The sequence below is a fragment of the Fulmarus glacialis genome, unplaced genomic scaffold (assembly GCF_000690835.1).
Source record: "Fulmarus glacialis isolate BGI_N327 unplaced genomic scaffold, ASM69083v1 scaffold9701, whole genome shotgun sequence".
In the NCBI taxonomy this organism is placed as follows: domain Eukaryota; kingdom Metazoa; phylum Chordata; class Aves; order Procellariiformes; family Procellariidae; genus Fulmarus; species Fulmarus glacialis.
Window position 1 is genome coordinate 61,141 of NW_009193381.1, and position 16,014 is coordinate 77,154.

Consider the following 16,014-nt stretch of genomic DNA (forward strand, 5'->3'; position numbering starts at 1 on the left):
AACCCCTGAAAATTTTTGTGTGCTTAACACACTTCTGTGAAATACTGGAAGCTCACTGCTCTCTTCAGGAAGCTGAGAAAAATAGGACAACAGGAAAGTGAACCCATGTAAATGACCACAATTTAGTCCGTCTCCCTACAAGTTTCACATGCTCCAGTATAAAGCAAAAGGATTAGAAAACAAGAGCAGTGAAACACCTTTTACTGCTATTCAGCATGAAGGGAGCAGTTAGCTGAGTTTAGCATAATTTTGTATGATTCATTTTCATTGCACCTGTATCATATTATAAAAAGGCATTCCATCTGGGTAATGGCAACAAAAGAAAATGAAAGTGGGATACATTCGAAGTGATGAATCTTCCTGCTACACCAGAGGCACGCCATCCCTATTTCCCACATTATATATATACATATTTCTTATTAGGGCTGCACGATGAACTGAGGAATGGGATCCTTTGGTATAAGTATGATGCACACACCAGTGGACAACTCCTGTCCCAAAGAGATTATGACTGACACTAGATACAGGAACAACATACAGAGAATATATGTATGCTGGGGAAGGGCGGGAAAAAGGAGCGGGGTGTATGATGATCGTCTGAAAAGAAATGAGCAAACTTTCAACTCTAAAACAGATAAAGTAAGTCCTAACAGAAACAGGTTCTAATGAAAACAGCAGGTCCTAAGGGGCAGCAACACAACGGTATGCTAAAAATACACATGATTTGGCTTGATTGTCAGGAAGAAATTGAAGACAGCTGCATGGGTAACGGTATTTTCTATTTTTGCAAAGTTTTCCCCTCTACAAAAGCACATACTTACCAAGAAACTATAGAAGAATTCGTGCACGCAGAGGCCCAGCATGCAGACCAAGACATATGCTACGTGATAGAGGAAAGCCATGTCCATGATGACCGCTCTGTAGCCACGGGTAAAAGTTCCACGGTTCCCAACAAAGCTCACCAGAAACACTATTTTGTTACAAAGCTGGGGGGGGGGAACAAAGGCTAGGTTTATTCCATCAGAAAAATCCTGTTATTTATTGTTTGCATTGCTGCAGTGTGCGAAAAGTCTAGATAGGTTGCTTTGACTAAATGCTCAACTTTTAGGTAGCTGGAGTCAGATGAGAGAAATTGAACTCCCAAGGTACACTGGGAACGAGCCCATGAGAGTAAGTGGAAGTACATCACCCCTCTAACACTGCACTGTGCCTCATTACATCGTGATTTATTTCTGTAACATTAGTGAGTAGGCAGGGTGGGATTAATGTCATAAGGCATTAAAAAAACAACGGGGGAGTGAATTCCTAACAATTTTGAGTTGAGACCCCAGATTATGTAAGAGCAGCTAGACATGCTACTACGAAGAGAACAATAGTAACACAACAGAAAGTGTGTGTGGGGGTGTGCGACATCTACCATTTCCTTCAGATCATGGTTTTCAATATAAAATCCCTAAAAAAAAATACGGGGGGCATTTTTGAAGTATAGCATTTAAGCAACAGCATCAGATTCTCCATTGCTTCTGAGCTTTGCCTGCACGCAAACAGGCGTACAGAAGTAAATACGAAAGGGGCTAACCTCATCTGTTTGGTAGTCCAGGAAAAGCAATGAGGACTCAACATGTTTTTTTCTTTTACAAATTTGACATGGGCAAGCGCAGCTTACTTGCCTTTACCTTTGACTATATGTCTGGGTAGCATTAAGTATGTGAAATTCTCACAGAACTGGTGGCAAATAGCCCAATACTTTGCTGCCTGGTGCTAAGGTGAATTAGAGCAGTAGCAGTCAGGCAGAAATCTACATAGATGACTTATGAGCATCACTGTATATATTACCAAGCTCAGTAAACACGAAAACATAGACATGAATAAATTAAGGAATCTGGAAAAGGGCTGAGAGAATTTTTAATTTTGAAAACTTTTTTCTTCTCAAAAATATAGATTTAAGCTGACAGAAACATCTCACAAATTTGTGTCAATTTTGCTGAGCGTATTGGTAGAGAAAATTATTCTTTTAACATGAGAAACTGTAAATTTGATTCCTCTTGTTTGGCAATATTTCTTTAAATTTCATATTGTTTTTATTTTTGAACTATTTGCATATGCACAAAACCAAACCAGCTTTTTTCTTAGCTTCCCACTTTGCTGACACTGCTGTTTTGAGATGACTGGAAATGATTTCTTTTTTTGGCTTAACCAGTGAACCAGAAAAGTAAGTTCTTTGTACAGCTCTAATCAAGGGCTTTTTTTAATAGGAGACCCTTAATATCTCTGCTTCTGCTGAAAGGGAAATTCTGCTTGCTTTTTAAGTACTTACATTAGCAGCTCCAAGAAGTATCAAGGTAGGACCAAGCCCTATAGTATATATAGACCTGAGAATAACAGACACCAAAAAGGGTCGAATGCCAACAGGCTTGGAGATGAAAAACAGCATTGCTGTACAAAACGCCACTGCTATCCAAAGGAGGAGTGAAAACAACGGAGAGAGCGTGCCTGTATAGAGGAGAAAGGGAGATTTGAGAAAGGCATCTTTGGAGAGTCCATTTTTCACCAAGAAACAGATCCAAAAGATCAATTCCTTTGCCAACATAGCTAACAAAAAGCATGATTCATGCATCACAACTGCTGACCACAACTTGCCCTAATTGCAGCAAGAACTATTATTATCATAGTATTGTTGATTTTTGCACAGGTAATAACAAGAATAGTAATGAAATTCCCATGAAAATCTGAGGAGTGCTCAGAGATGAAAGTTTACCCTTCTCCTGGAGCAAGCTACTAATCAGCTCCCTTCTGCAGGGATCATTAGGGCTCCTCCAGTCTAATTCCATGATGGCTCAGCTACAGAAATAGCCAGTCGTCGGGGTGGCGCAGCAAGTGGCACCGCGCTGCAGTGTCACGTTTCGATCCCCAACAGCACCAAAGCGCCCCGGTTTTAGAAAAGCAGCTTTCTTCTGAACGGCTGCAGGTGTTCAGCGGGAGCCTCCGCCTCTGCACGGGAGCAAGGCACTTGCCACAGCAGGAGGCAGCCACGGGGACTTCGGCAGGAACAGGCAGCATCTGCATTGCCGAGAGCAGCTGAATAGCTGTGCCTTGCTCCTGGGGAGGCAGCGGGTCCCGGGTCTTGCTGAGCTCCTGCGGGCATGTGAGCCACTGCCTTCAGAGTCAGTCTCTTTGCCGCTCTGCAAGACGCTGGCTCCAGGCTCTCCCTGAGTTTTGAGCCATGCCCCTATTTTCCCTCTCTCCTCTGCTTAAAGCCCTGGAAACACACCATGTTGCTGTGATATAAAAAGCACATTCAGATCTCAGGGCACTGTCACACTTGTACACTGACTTCTATTGTTGTCAGATGAACTGAGAGGTCAGTGTCAGGGCAGAAGGGAATAGAAAATTTAGCTAGACTCACAATAGAAATCATGCTATCTCTTTGGCAACAGATACACAGTTGAGCCGCATCAGTGGGATTAAGAAACAATGAGATGAGGCCCTAGCCTCAACATTCAGATGGCATCCGAACTTTTCCAAAGTTCAGGAGTGTTTATATCCTTGGTAGGAGGTTTAAGGTCGGCTCCGTCAGATAGCGTCTTCGCCAACAAGATTTGGAAACTTTTAATGGATCCTAAAAAATAACTTCCAAGTGGATCTGAAAGGTGAGGCCAAAGCACTCAGTGTTTCTTTAACAAATCATTTTTCCTTCTTCCCTACTGCAGGTCAAACAATTCCGCGTCGCAGGACCCACACCGGTAACATGCAGACATGCACGCCGCAGGCAGAGTGAACTCATCGGCCGCACAACTTCACTCATGTCACATGATGTAAGAACTGCAGAGGTCTACTAAAAGGCAGCATTCTTGGGATGATTAGATCAGCCCAGGCACCTCAGACATCTGAGTCTGGGTGGATTTACACGAGGTGAAGGGGAAAAATGGGAGACAAACTCCAGCTCTTAGGTTTTGGTGGAGGGGGAGGCTGGAAGTAAGGAGGCTGCCTCATGACCCTGCTAATCCCATTTGGCCACACGTATTGTTTATCCTTCAGCTTTTGCCTTTACAAGCACTAGGAACTGGAATCCTGAAACGCGCTATCACTGAAATCACTGGATTACCGGGGCCACTTAAACTAATACTTTATAAATCTGCAGTTCAAAATAAGTATTAATACCTACTGATTGCAGACCAGAGGATTTCCATGAGTACAGATTAGCTAAAATATAATAGTTCAAAAGGTTATTTTTAACTCTTTATTTCTCCTCTCATCCTGCACGGGCTGTAATATGCATGCACTCCAAGTGACTCTTCAGTTTACAAACAGGAAAGCACTAAGTACAAACGCTTCCCTTTTACACGGCACAGCCCTGCAAACTTTGCTACGCAAGGCTGCCGAGATGCCTATGCCATGACCTGCAGATACCACCCCGTAAGGTGAAAGGGCAACGTGGTCTCCATGCCAATATACTTTAATCTGCTGCCTTTCTGTTTAGGCAGCCAACAGGAATGTTTGCTGGTGCCAGCTCTGGTGTTTGTGAAAAGCACATGTATCTACTAGAAGCTGGACGGCTTCCACCAGCCCTGTTCACATGCCATCAGACAGAGGTGACTTTCAGTCACATTACTGACTGGACTGGACACGAATGAAAGACCCAGAGGTGAATGGCTCTACTCCCGCTACCAGTATTCTGCACTATTCAGTCTCCTTTATCCCAATTAAGCTTGTTTTGGACTCAAAGAGGCCTCCCACTAGTCTGCTGCATTTATTTAATGAAATTTATTATTTGCTGTATTTTCTGTGACATGTGATGAAGCAGAGACAGAATCATAGCTTTTAAGCATATTTTTCTATAATGGATTTAACTCTGCAACAGTTATGCCCTTTTAACACAACAAACAACATAGTCAAAACCCAACAAGCTAGTTTTCAAATCATTCCATTCAGAATGTTTTTAAGACTACAAGTCATTCAAAACGGTCAGTTTTACGGAATCTCAATCCCTCTGCTGCCAGGAATCTTCCTTTAGCTCAGAAGCTGTAACTGAATGTGTGCAGTAGTACACTGCAATATGGCAATATTAAAAAAAAAGAAAAAGAATTAGCTCAGATCATCTAGATAATCTTCAGCTCAACAGTTATGTTCTGTCCATTTTACTTCACATTGCATGGAACATGTGACACACAGAAGACCAACTACTACATTTCAGACAACATCTGGTACCTACTTAGAAGACACTAAATGGCTTTTGCAGATAGGAGCGTACCTGAAGGTGCAGTTTTATATAACTGTGTTACCTTAGAACTGAAAGCATCTAAAATTAAAAGGAAAAATAAAAACAAACTCCACTTGCCTTCATCTCCATCATCTCCAAAGGGGTAGAAGAGAGCAACTGCTAAATTGATGAATACAGCAAGGTTGAAGGAAATGCTGCCCCAGAGAGAGATGTGTCTGGAGAACCAAAACAGGGGTGGATTATCTAGAAAGGGAAGAAGAGCAGCAATTAATGAAATGAAAGCAGGCAGGAACTCAATCAGTAATAGCCTCAAGGGAATTAAAACAAATACAGATGAATGAAGAAAATTGAAGAAAATATGCAAATCTTCAAAATTAACTAAAATAGACAAATATTAAACATAGGTTTGCCATAAAACACAGTGTCAAGCAGAACCTTTAATCCAAAGATCCCAGTACAGGTTATTATGTATGGGAGTTTTGCCTCTGCTAAGATTTTAGGATTGGATCTTTTGTGAAGGAGTCTTTTCACCTGCCTCTGAAACTGTAGCCTCTGTGCATGGAGACACAAAGTCAAGCAAGGAAACAGATTTCAGCACTCTGCATACCAGTCAACCAGAAGATCCAGAACGGGTCATCCAAATGACCCATTTGGACCAAGTACACTGATGACATTATTAAAGAACAATGGAATAGGCAAGGTTGCAGAATGGCGGTATTTTCCCCACCTCTGTTAAACTAAATACATCTTGATCAGATAAAATACATCTTGAGCAGGTAAAATTTGGTCTAACTGGGATTTGGTTTTATGAAAGCTGACTAATTCCTGCATGATCCTCATACATCCAAGGTTACCTGCTGACAAACAGCTCTGTACTCCTGCTTAAAAGGACTCAAATGAAGTCAGGGTCTCCATATGTGAAGTGCTGTACAAATACACAGAAATAGTTTATATCCCAAAGAACCTATAGCCTAGTTAGAAAAGACTAAAAAGGGAAATAGGGCAAAACAGGGTTAAGATTTTGTGTCCAGAGTCACATAAACGATTCAGCAAAAAGGCTAGGAACAAGATCAGAGGGTACTAAGACCCAGGCAACCACTTCATATATATGACTGCACTACAATATGTTTAAATGAACATTTCAAACAAGATTCTATGTGCAATGGTGTGAAAAAATTTCTAGCCAGAGAGGCTTATTTGAAAACGATGTATTCCTATTAATTAGATTTTAAACTATTGAGAGCCTCCTGCAAGTATGCAGAGCATATTCTTGACTTGCCTGCACCCAGCTAACTTTTTATAAACAGTAGACTCCTTCAACTGCATATGACTGTCTCAGGCTTTACTCTAAATAGACTTCAATTGTGATTAGGTAAATGTTCAGATTTCATTGCAATAACCTTATGCTGTTGGCTGCTGAGATTTAAGCATTTGGAGCCATTGCAAACGACGTGTCAATTTAAGCAATGCAGACTGCACTTCCTCTTCAGGTCCCTGCTTTGATCTCTCCCCCACGATCTTGACCGTGCCTGTCAGATCTGCAAGCAGCTTAAGGTGGTACATATGCCTCTACCGCTACCATGGGACATACACCAGTATATGAGCTAACCAGTATGTGGGCTAACAGACTGGGACATAGTGCAGCCTAATCAAGCAAGACTGATGTGAACTGGCAAGGGGGAACTGATTCCATGGGAGTCAGGCAGATTTAAAGCAGCTGAGGTTCTGGTGAGCGATGTTTTTAAGTGACTGACATTTACAAGTTTTTTAATGGTCTTTTAGGAATCTGCAAACCTCAAATATGCAGCTACACATGTTTTTGTTAAATATTAGGGGCCTTGGCTTAATTACGTGCAACTCTATTGAGTTTAGTGGAACTACACCCAGTTCATCCATCCTTCAGTTTAACTTTCGGAGTCCAAAACATCATCTTGAACACATTACTTATATTACTAACTGCTCCTTACTATGCCTCTTTTATGGTGGCATGCAAGTGTCTCAGCTGACCTACACTCTGCTGACCTACACTCTCAAGCCCTGAACAGTCGCGCCTGCTGCAGTATCAGAGTGAACAGAGAAAAGTGTATTATTAAAATAAAAAAATTTGAAGGCTTAAAAGCAGGGTTTTTGCATAATTAAGCTATTTTTTGAAATTGCAATACTTACTCCTAATTTTCTTTTGCCATTTCATCTCGTTGTACAGATCCTCTGTCTGCTGGAAAAAGTCATTGACTTTGCTCCCTTGTTCATCTCTCTCTGTTGTATTGAATACCCGACTTTTGGATTCCCGAGTGAGGAATTCACAAATATTGGGGACAGGGAAGACGATTTGTTCCATTGTTCTATCGTGGCGAACAATCTATAAATAAAATGCACATTTTTTTCAGGATCAGTGACTTTCCAACCATTTTGTCATATCTTTTCTTGTTCACAGCTCCCCTTTTATTTATAAATTAATGCATAAATTATTTGAACATTCCAATAAAGTTGAACCAATCAATCCTAAAACAAAGTAAAACTGATTTTCTATCTTCAAAAGCCTGCCTGAAAATAAAGTGGCAAATATATGTCTCAGGCAAAACCTAGGTCCAAACTTCCCCCAAATATAAAAAATGTTCTAATTCAGATGCTTCAATTTTGCAATAAATTGAAACGAAACTCTCCCAGTAAACAGTGCAGAAGTTCAGGGGCTTTCTGCTCAGATTACGAAATTCTTTTATCACCTTGAGTCTATTCCTATGATGAGGTAAGTTGTGAAGGTGAACATGCAAAAATAGCACTTCGTTACTCAGGCAGTACCCATATCTTGTCAGTCTTTAGCTGCTTACTTAGCAAAAACCAAGGTTTTGCACCATTTGTATTTCAGGGCCTACTGAATTATCATGAGTGAGCTAGATTTTACTCCATCTCACCACGCTGTCATCAAAATTGCTTCCCCATTCTCATCATGAACTCCGCATTACTAATAATACAGAAATGGGTAGAAAACTTATCCTGACTCTTAGACCCATGTCTCTGTACAGCTACCAGGGGAAAAAAAACCCACTATCTGACTTTCAAATCAAACAAATGAGACACGCTGATACAGGGGAGCTATATTGGAAATGCCAAACAGAGCTAGGACTTCTTCCAGTGAAAGACCAGCGAACATCCACATGATATAGCAGCAATGCTGGGTTGAGTTTCACTTTTCCAGTCACAGTCCTGCATTCAAGAACCCTCCTTTCTCTCTGTAATTCATATTTAGTATGTGAACATACTAAAAACCACGTGTCTTAAGTCATTTTTAAGAGTAACATCTTCAAGCACATTTGCATCAGAGATGAAGGGCAATTATGCTCATGTCTGCCCATGGGCCTGTACATTATGTGAAATTTGAACAGGCTATTTTGAAGTGTCCTAAGTTGTGTCTCAGGCCAGTAGTTGTGCAATGGGACTATGCGTCCAGCAGCTAACCCGATGGGGCGAGAGAAGGAAGCTGACGGCACACCTTTAATTCAGTCAGGGACTCAAACAGAGAGGTAGGCTGCATGTGCTGCTCTGCAGAACGACATTTAAAAATCCTTCCTGAGAATAAAGACCTCCATATCTGCTCGAGGAACAGGCTTTGCAGCCACGAGGTTTTAGCAGATTTCAGAAACTACACCAGGAAGAAGCTATTGGCCACACAAAAGCAGACCATAGTGCTTGTTTAATGCCTAAATTTACAACCTACCCAGATAACTCAGCTGATACTTCCTAAGAGATACCTCAGGAGCACCCAAAGTATTAAAGTATGTTAAGAGGAGCACTAAGCTGCCCTCCGGACAACCACAGCCATAGAACTTCCATCTGTCCTGTGGTGGGATAATGTGACCAGTATCAGGCAAAAAGGATGGTCAAAACAGAGAAGGACCCAGCCATGGCCTGCCTTGATGGCAGCCAGGACAATACCGACCTGAAGCGCTTGCATCAGACTGCTCCCTATGCACACAAGCTCAGGTCCAATGTTGATGGAGCCTGGGACCCCACTGAAGGTAAAACTATTGATTCAGATTCAAGCTAGGCCTGTGTGCAACCATACTGTGCAGTTTTCATACTCGTCCAATTTTGGACCTGATACAGCATTTCCAAAAGGGAGCCAGATGCCTCCTCTTCCTGCAGTCTCTTGCAGCAGCTGCCTTTGCACCATAGAAATTCTCCTCCTTACAAAGTCACTAAGGACTAGAGATACCGCAGTGCCTAACTCCTACCTTGATGCCTACAATCCCATGAAATCTGTAAGAGCACAGGATCTGATATAAAAGTTAAGAACCTAAATACCTCTGTGGATCTTGATCTAAATTCAATCCATGGCAGGGGTAAAGTTCAAAATAGAGAACAGAACTTATGAACCAGGCCAAGCCTTCGTCTTTTAAACAAAAGCCATGCTGATTGTCTACACCACTTCAAAACCTCTTTGTACTCCAGCCAAACTTTTAATTTCATCAGTTAGCATCACTGGCTTTGAAACTCATGATTATTTATTTGAGTGATGTACCATACAAGATTATTCTTGACTTCACTACACAGCTACTATCCAGTCATTATTTCCCTAATAAAACATGTTTGGTAACACACAGGAAAGCTACTATAAAATGATTATTTGGAGCCACTTTTAACATAGGTGCATTCCTTTTTCTCCCATAGCCAAAAACATATTATTCAACCTTCTCCTTCTTATAAATAATCTACACCATTTGAATAAGCTTTGCTGTTCAGAAGCTTAAAAAGAGGTGATACAGCATGCACAAGATGCAAACTTGTCTCATATTCAATCTTCTAGTGAGCAATTCTTTACCTCTATCTGTGCCGTATGATTGGCATAATACCTCAAGGCTTCATCTCCTTCATCGGGATCTGACCCTGGCTTCAGCATCTGTTGCAATGTTTTATTGTGACGAGCCAACTAGAAAAAGAAAAAAAAATCTGATTTATGTCCTGCTGCTATGTTTTCAGCTTTATCATCTCCACTTAACTAACACAAATCCTCCTCCCCCCACCCCCATATACTTACATGCTCAACCCAGTGGGGCTCTTTCCACAGATAACAACAAAAATGTAATTACTTGAGAACAATAGAAATAATTTAGTCTTAAAAAGTCAGCAGCAAGTCTTCGGCTTAGATTTATGAAAGGCAGCTTAGCCTGCAGCCTAGATGGTTTTTGGAGAGCTTTTGACAAATGCCAAAAAATTAGACTGAATGCTTCTTTTCACTTAAGTTTAGCCATAAAATTTGCATACCTCTGACTAGGTAATTACATTTACAATTAAATTTTCTCTGTGATTTCAAACGGCTAAACTGTTCTTCACCATGTTGTAGCATGGTATTTCAGGGCTGCCAAGATAACGTCCATAACTATTTCAGAGGCAGCTGGACTGCAGTGGCAGGCAAATACATTCTTAACCATGTAGTTTATATACACAGCACATATGTGCCCACACAAAAACACACAAATGTGTATCTCTTCCTACAAACTTTTACAAATTACATACTTTACATGATTCATAAAATGTAGCTGTTCTTGTTGACTAGTAAATATTTAAAATGCCCAATAGCTGCACAAGTTTAATACTGAGAATGTCAGCAAATGCATTCATGATGTCTTTTAGGTCGGTGAGGAACAAAGACTTAATTACAAGGCATGAGGAAACACTACTAAAAATGCAATTTTCCCTATATCATAGTGAGTGGTTTTCATCCAGAAACTCTGAGGTGTTTCACCCCCTTTAAAGTGGGGGAAACTGAGGCAGGAAAGAAAAGGCTATCTTGCAGATGTGATCCAGGTCTTAATCATTACATAGACATTACCACAACAGACTAGACACAGACATTAGAAACAAGGCAGGCACAGCACTCAAAATGACCGCAGGTCACTTTGAAGTGATGATCACCACAGGTGGGTTAGGACTGCACTACACGAAATAACACAGTACGTTGAGGAATTATAAAATAATTACAAATCTACAAAAAGTGTCAGGGATCAAGTCTAAAAGTAACAATGGATCTAAACAGATGCTGTTATAATCTAACCAGAAAGGGATCACACTCGTTTATAAGCCATTCGCATGTCTCGCCATCCCCTTTTTATCTAAGAATGGTGGGGAAGAGATACATATACAATTTACTCTATTTATTGAAGTTCCCTAGAAACTACTGATCAAAATAATTTTTCTTCTGAATCTTGATAGAAACTTATTAATTAAAGATGACTAATAAGTGGAATATCCAAAAGCAAAAGAATACCAGAAAGGAATATTGAGGAAGAATAAATGTATTTCCTACAACTTCCTCATGGACAGAAGTCATGGAAGAATCACATGGGGCACAACTACAGAGCAATATTCTTTCCATCAGTAACAGACTTCTGCCTTGAATAGTTACTTTTTTACTCTATCTAGCAAATGTATGGATAATCTCATTACATGTATTAATATTTTATGCAACTTCCACTTATTAAGACTATCTAACTACTACTTCTCCTTCACACAAGCCATATAACCTGATTCAGTCAGTAGTCTTTGCAGTACACCCACATCATCATTTCAACAGGACAACCTGAATTCATTTTCTAGAGGTCTTTTGCATCCCCTTCAATACATGCTCTAGCATCATGGAGAAACAAGATGAGCTTGTGGAAACAAGGAAGTTACTGTATAAAAATTCCCTTTAAACAGTGTTACTATTTTTGCCTTTCAGCTTTATTGAATGTCCCTCTGCTTCTGTACTTAAAACAGGACAAGCAAGAGCGCCCAATTCACCTATTCTGTATCATTCATCATTCTGAACACTGCTGTCATGTCCTCTCTTATTTGTCTCTTCTTTAAATTAAAACAATCCTTATCTTTCCCACCCCTCCTCAAACAGAAGACTCTATATGACTCAATTATTTTCCTTGTCCATCTCCAAATGCCCTTTACTTTGGCTATATCTCTTCTTTAAGATACATAGAAAAGAACTGACTAGACAGAATGCAATCACACCCTGCTTGGAGTGATGAATTAGCATAACCAGAAGCAAATATATTCCCCTTCTTTTATCTTCTGTAATACAGAGGAACTTTGCCTTAGCTTGACCCTTTTTCTCCAATGTCAACCATTAAGATTTTGAGTTTTCTAATAAATGACAAGTCAAGGATCTATGGACAGTTCTTCTCATCTTAAAATTATGCCAGTTTGGAGAAAAGGACATGTACAGGTTCAGAAATTTCCATTAGTACACGAAAAACTTATTTTATAAGCACACTTGAATTTGTATACAGAATTGGAAATTCCATTTGTAAACCATATAAAATCTCAAGGTATTGCTTCCTGATATGCTTTTAACTGTCCATAATTTTTATTGTAAAAGTATCTCTCGATAAATATCAGTAATAGAAGTTCCCTTACCATGTGGAAGGGAAAACCCTCTCAGCCCTCTTGTGCTGTAATGGGACTGACTAGCACAGTGCGTTAACTTAACAGACGGTTGCTGATTTGAGACAGCCCTGATGCAGTGCATATTTTACTATCAGGTGTCATGTGAACAGCAGCCATGTACTTTAAAACCTTGTGCATTCAGTGATCTTCATTACAATTTATTAGACTGTGCTTTCAGGCAGTGACTGTCTTGTGCTGATGCGTGTACAGAGCCTAGCACCATATAGCTGGGGCTTCCTGACACTAGCACTAGACCAAATGAGCTGAAGAACAGGCCAGGATCTTCTGTGCTACCACCTTGGCTGCCAGCAAAGACACATTAGAAACAACCAGGGACTGCTGACCAAGCAGGAGGAACTATGGCAGACTTCAGAAGGGAAACCCACCTAAAAGCTGTCAGCAGTAGTGCTAGACAATAAGCCCTCATAACTTGATTTCTTTCTGCTTCCCCGTCTCTCTGTATCCACTTACCTTCTGTAGTCTAGACCTTCAGACAGTAACCTCAGGGGAAAGGGTCTATCTATTTTCTGCTTGCATTGCAGTTCCTACGTGGGATGGATTCCTCTACATTGACACAATAATAAGTACGGCTAATATTTCTGTATTGTCACAGTTACATCCATGAAAGAATGGTGAGGACAGCAATCTGTGAAAGCTCAGATCTGAAGCAGTAAGGCACAGAACAGCTTTAGAAATGCTATGTTATTTGGCAACTACAATGTTTTCTGAAGCTCTGCTCTCATGATTCTTCCTTTGCCCTGTAATGAGCTCAAAGGCCCATGCGGGCAAAGGGGACTGTGTCAACAGACTCCTTGACCAGTGAAGAGCTTTTTGTGAGATCAAAGACATAGCAATGAAAATAACAACGTAGTGACAAACTGTGAGCCTAAAATATGGAAAGCTTATCCAAGTTGGTAATACACCCCAGGTGACAGTCTGTGATTGGCATGTAAAGGCCATGCAAGCTCTGAAAGACATTTTTTCATATTTAACTCCTGTGATGTAGTTAAGTGTTACTTCCAAAGTGCTGCACAAATCTTTTGGGGCAGCTGAAGAACAAGACACTGGATGGGCATGGACAATAGCAACTATAATGAAAGAACAGCCCCATTTATGTTTGCAAAGCAAAGCTCAAAAATGCATGGCAAGCATAATTGATACAAAAAATAACCATCACCAGAGCCTGAATTTGCAGAGAGCCCCCAAAAAATCACCTCTGACGAGAAAACTCTGTCAGTCATTCACTCACCCATCAACCATGCCAGTGACAATATTTTAAATGTCAACACTGTATTTTACTACTCATCAAGGCATGTAGGGAGGAGGAAGCAATAGCATACAATGGAACAGTGATTTCCAAAGAGGGGATGTGTAAGGCAATAGCTATATGAATAAAGATCATTTGGCTTTCAGTCAGTTCCCAAGGAAGGACTGTTGTTCATCTTGAAAGACTTTTACTTCAAAAATTTGGAAAACACTGTAATAAAGCATCAGTACAAAACATGAAAGATTGAGGACAGACCAAGAACGCTGAAGACATTAATAAAGAAACAGCAGAGATAAATGACAGCATTACAAGTAATACTCAGTCCAAATTCCTCACAGAACATGATTATAAAATCAGATCTGCTGGTCATCTGGGATTCCATATATGATAAGCAGCATGGAAAACCTCAGCAGACCCATCTTTCGCAATTAAAAATATATGGATTTCCTGCAGGCTTTTTGTTTTAAAGTCAAGATTTCCTTTGACAAAAACGCAGTTATTTAAATGTTCTCAAAGACAAAGTGATTTAAAGCTGTGAACATTCATGTCATCAGCCTGTCAATAACTCATTGACTTGGGATACTAGATTGGTTTGCCAAAATACAACGTGTATGTGTGTGGAAAAATTGTTGGGAAAAGACAAAGTAATTCTCTGCTTTTCATTATCTCTGTAAAACACAGACCCCTTCCGTATTTTTACAAGAACGTGTCAGTCCCTGGTTGTAACTTGTAAACTGCAGCGGTCTCCGCTGTAGCCCCGTCCTCACTGGAGGCGTGAGGTCTAACCCAGTACACAGCCGAGACGGTTGTCAAAACTTCTGCCGATTTCACCAGGCTCTGCTTCAGGCCCAAAAAAGGACAGGAGTCTGAGAAATACAAGCTAGAAACAGCAGGCTGAAGACCCCCAAATTCTGTGAGATCTATTTCACTCTCTAGCATTTTGAGACTACCAAACCTGGGGGGTAAAGGTGACTTTTTATGACTAGAACAGTATAAAGGGACCTAAGTGGGTGAGGCTCAGCGTCCTGTAAGCAATCAGGGTTTTCACGGAAGATTTGGTTCACTGGCAAAGCATCAAACATGTTAAACTGATTTTCTAGAAAAGGCTGATGGAATATTACTATAATCTCTGGATAACTGGCCGAGAAGCACAAATAAAGACACAAATAGTTTCTGTGCCTTGAAACACTTTATATTTACAGTATTACTGTTAAGAAGTATTACAAACATCTAAAAAAATAGAAACAAAATTATTTTTAAAATTGTTATCCTCTTGAGTTTCTTCTCACAGTTGTAAGGCAGCAGCAAGGCTGTTACCTGATGGGGGAGATACCTGGCACACAGGCACACCTGATAGGGGAAGGGCACTGGGTTAGGCAGCAGTCGGGAGCATGCTGGGGACTGGGGCTCGTTTTGAAGAGGGAACTGGATGTGTGGTGTGCTTGCAAGCTATAGCACTGCACAGTGCCCTCTCTGCCCTTACCCCATGCCCCAGCTGCAGCTCACTAGCCAACCCTCTGGTGTGCCAGTCAGCCCCGTCTAGCGTGTCAGGGCAGAGAGAGGCCACTACACAGTCCTGGAACTTCATGAACTACAGATCTTGGGGAAAGTGAGGCAAGAGCTGTTTGTACAGACCTGATGTCCAGTGCATGACATCTGATGGATCTGCTGTAAATCTTCATCTCTACCCTGTCAGTAACCAGACATACTACAGTGTGGGTTGCCAGTCCAAAGGCCAGTGGTCTTTCACCAGGGAGAAACGAGATGAAATGTAACTTGCAGCAACAGCAGAATAATTGCATCTGTTCAGATTAGTTTCACCTTCCTGTGCAAACAGACTCATGCAGCTGGGGCTCATTTACAGCCGCAATCTCTTCCTTTTTTTTCCCCTTCAGTCCCTTGGCTCCTGGAGCCACGCAGCATGAGATCTGGCACCACCAAACCCCCTCACAAGGGGAAACCCCAGTCATCTCACCAAACGCTTCATTTTCCGCTTAGAGAGCAAGAAAGGATAAAAAAGCTGCCTGGGGACTGACAAGAAAAACCCCAAGGACAGAGAAACAACAGCAAAGAGAAAGTCAAGGGAGTA

The 16,014-nt window shown here is 41.0% G+C and overlaps 1 protein-coding gene across 1 annotated transcript in view; it reads right to left on the minus strand.

Annotated features, from left to right (window-relative positions):
• The window catches only part of LOC104083796 (inositol 1,4,5-trisphosphate receptor type 2-like), a gene marked incomplete at its 5' end in the record, with an annotated part of 45,436 nt that extends 35,288 nt beyond the window's left edge, over positions 1-10,148 (minus strand). Inside the window, 5 exons of the mRNA XM_009587423.1 lie at positions 822-986; positions 2,318-2,493; positions 5,339-5,464; positions 7,388-7,580; positions 10,041-10,148. Of these exons, the coding sequence (XP_009585718.1) occupies positions 822-986; positions 2,318-2,493; positions 5,339-5,464; positions 7,388-7,580; positions 10,041-10,148 (768 nt within the window). The remainder of the gene's footprint in view (positions 1-821; positions 987-2,317; positions 2,494-5,338; positions 5,465-7,387; positions 7,581-10,040) is intronic.
• Between the last annotated feature and the right edge of the window lie 5,866 nt (positions 10,149-16,014).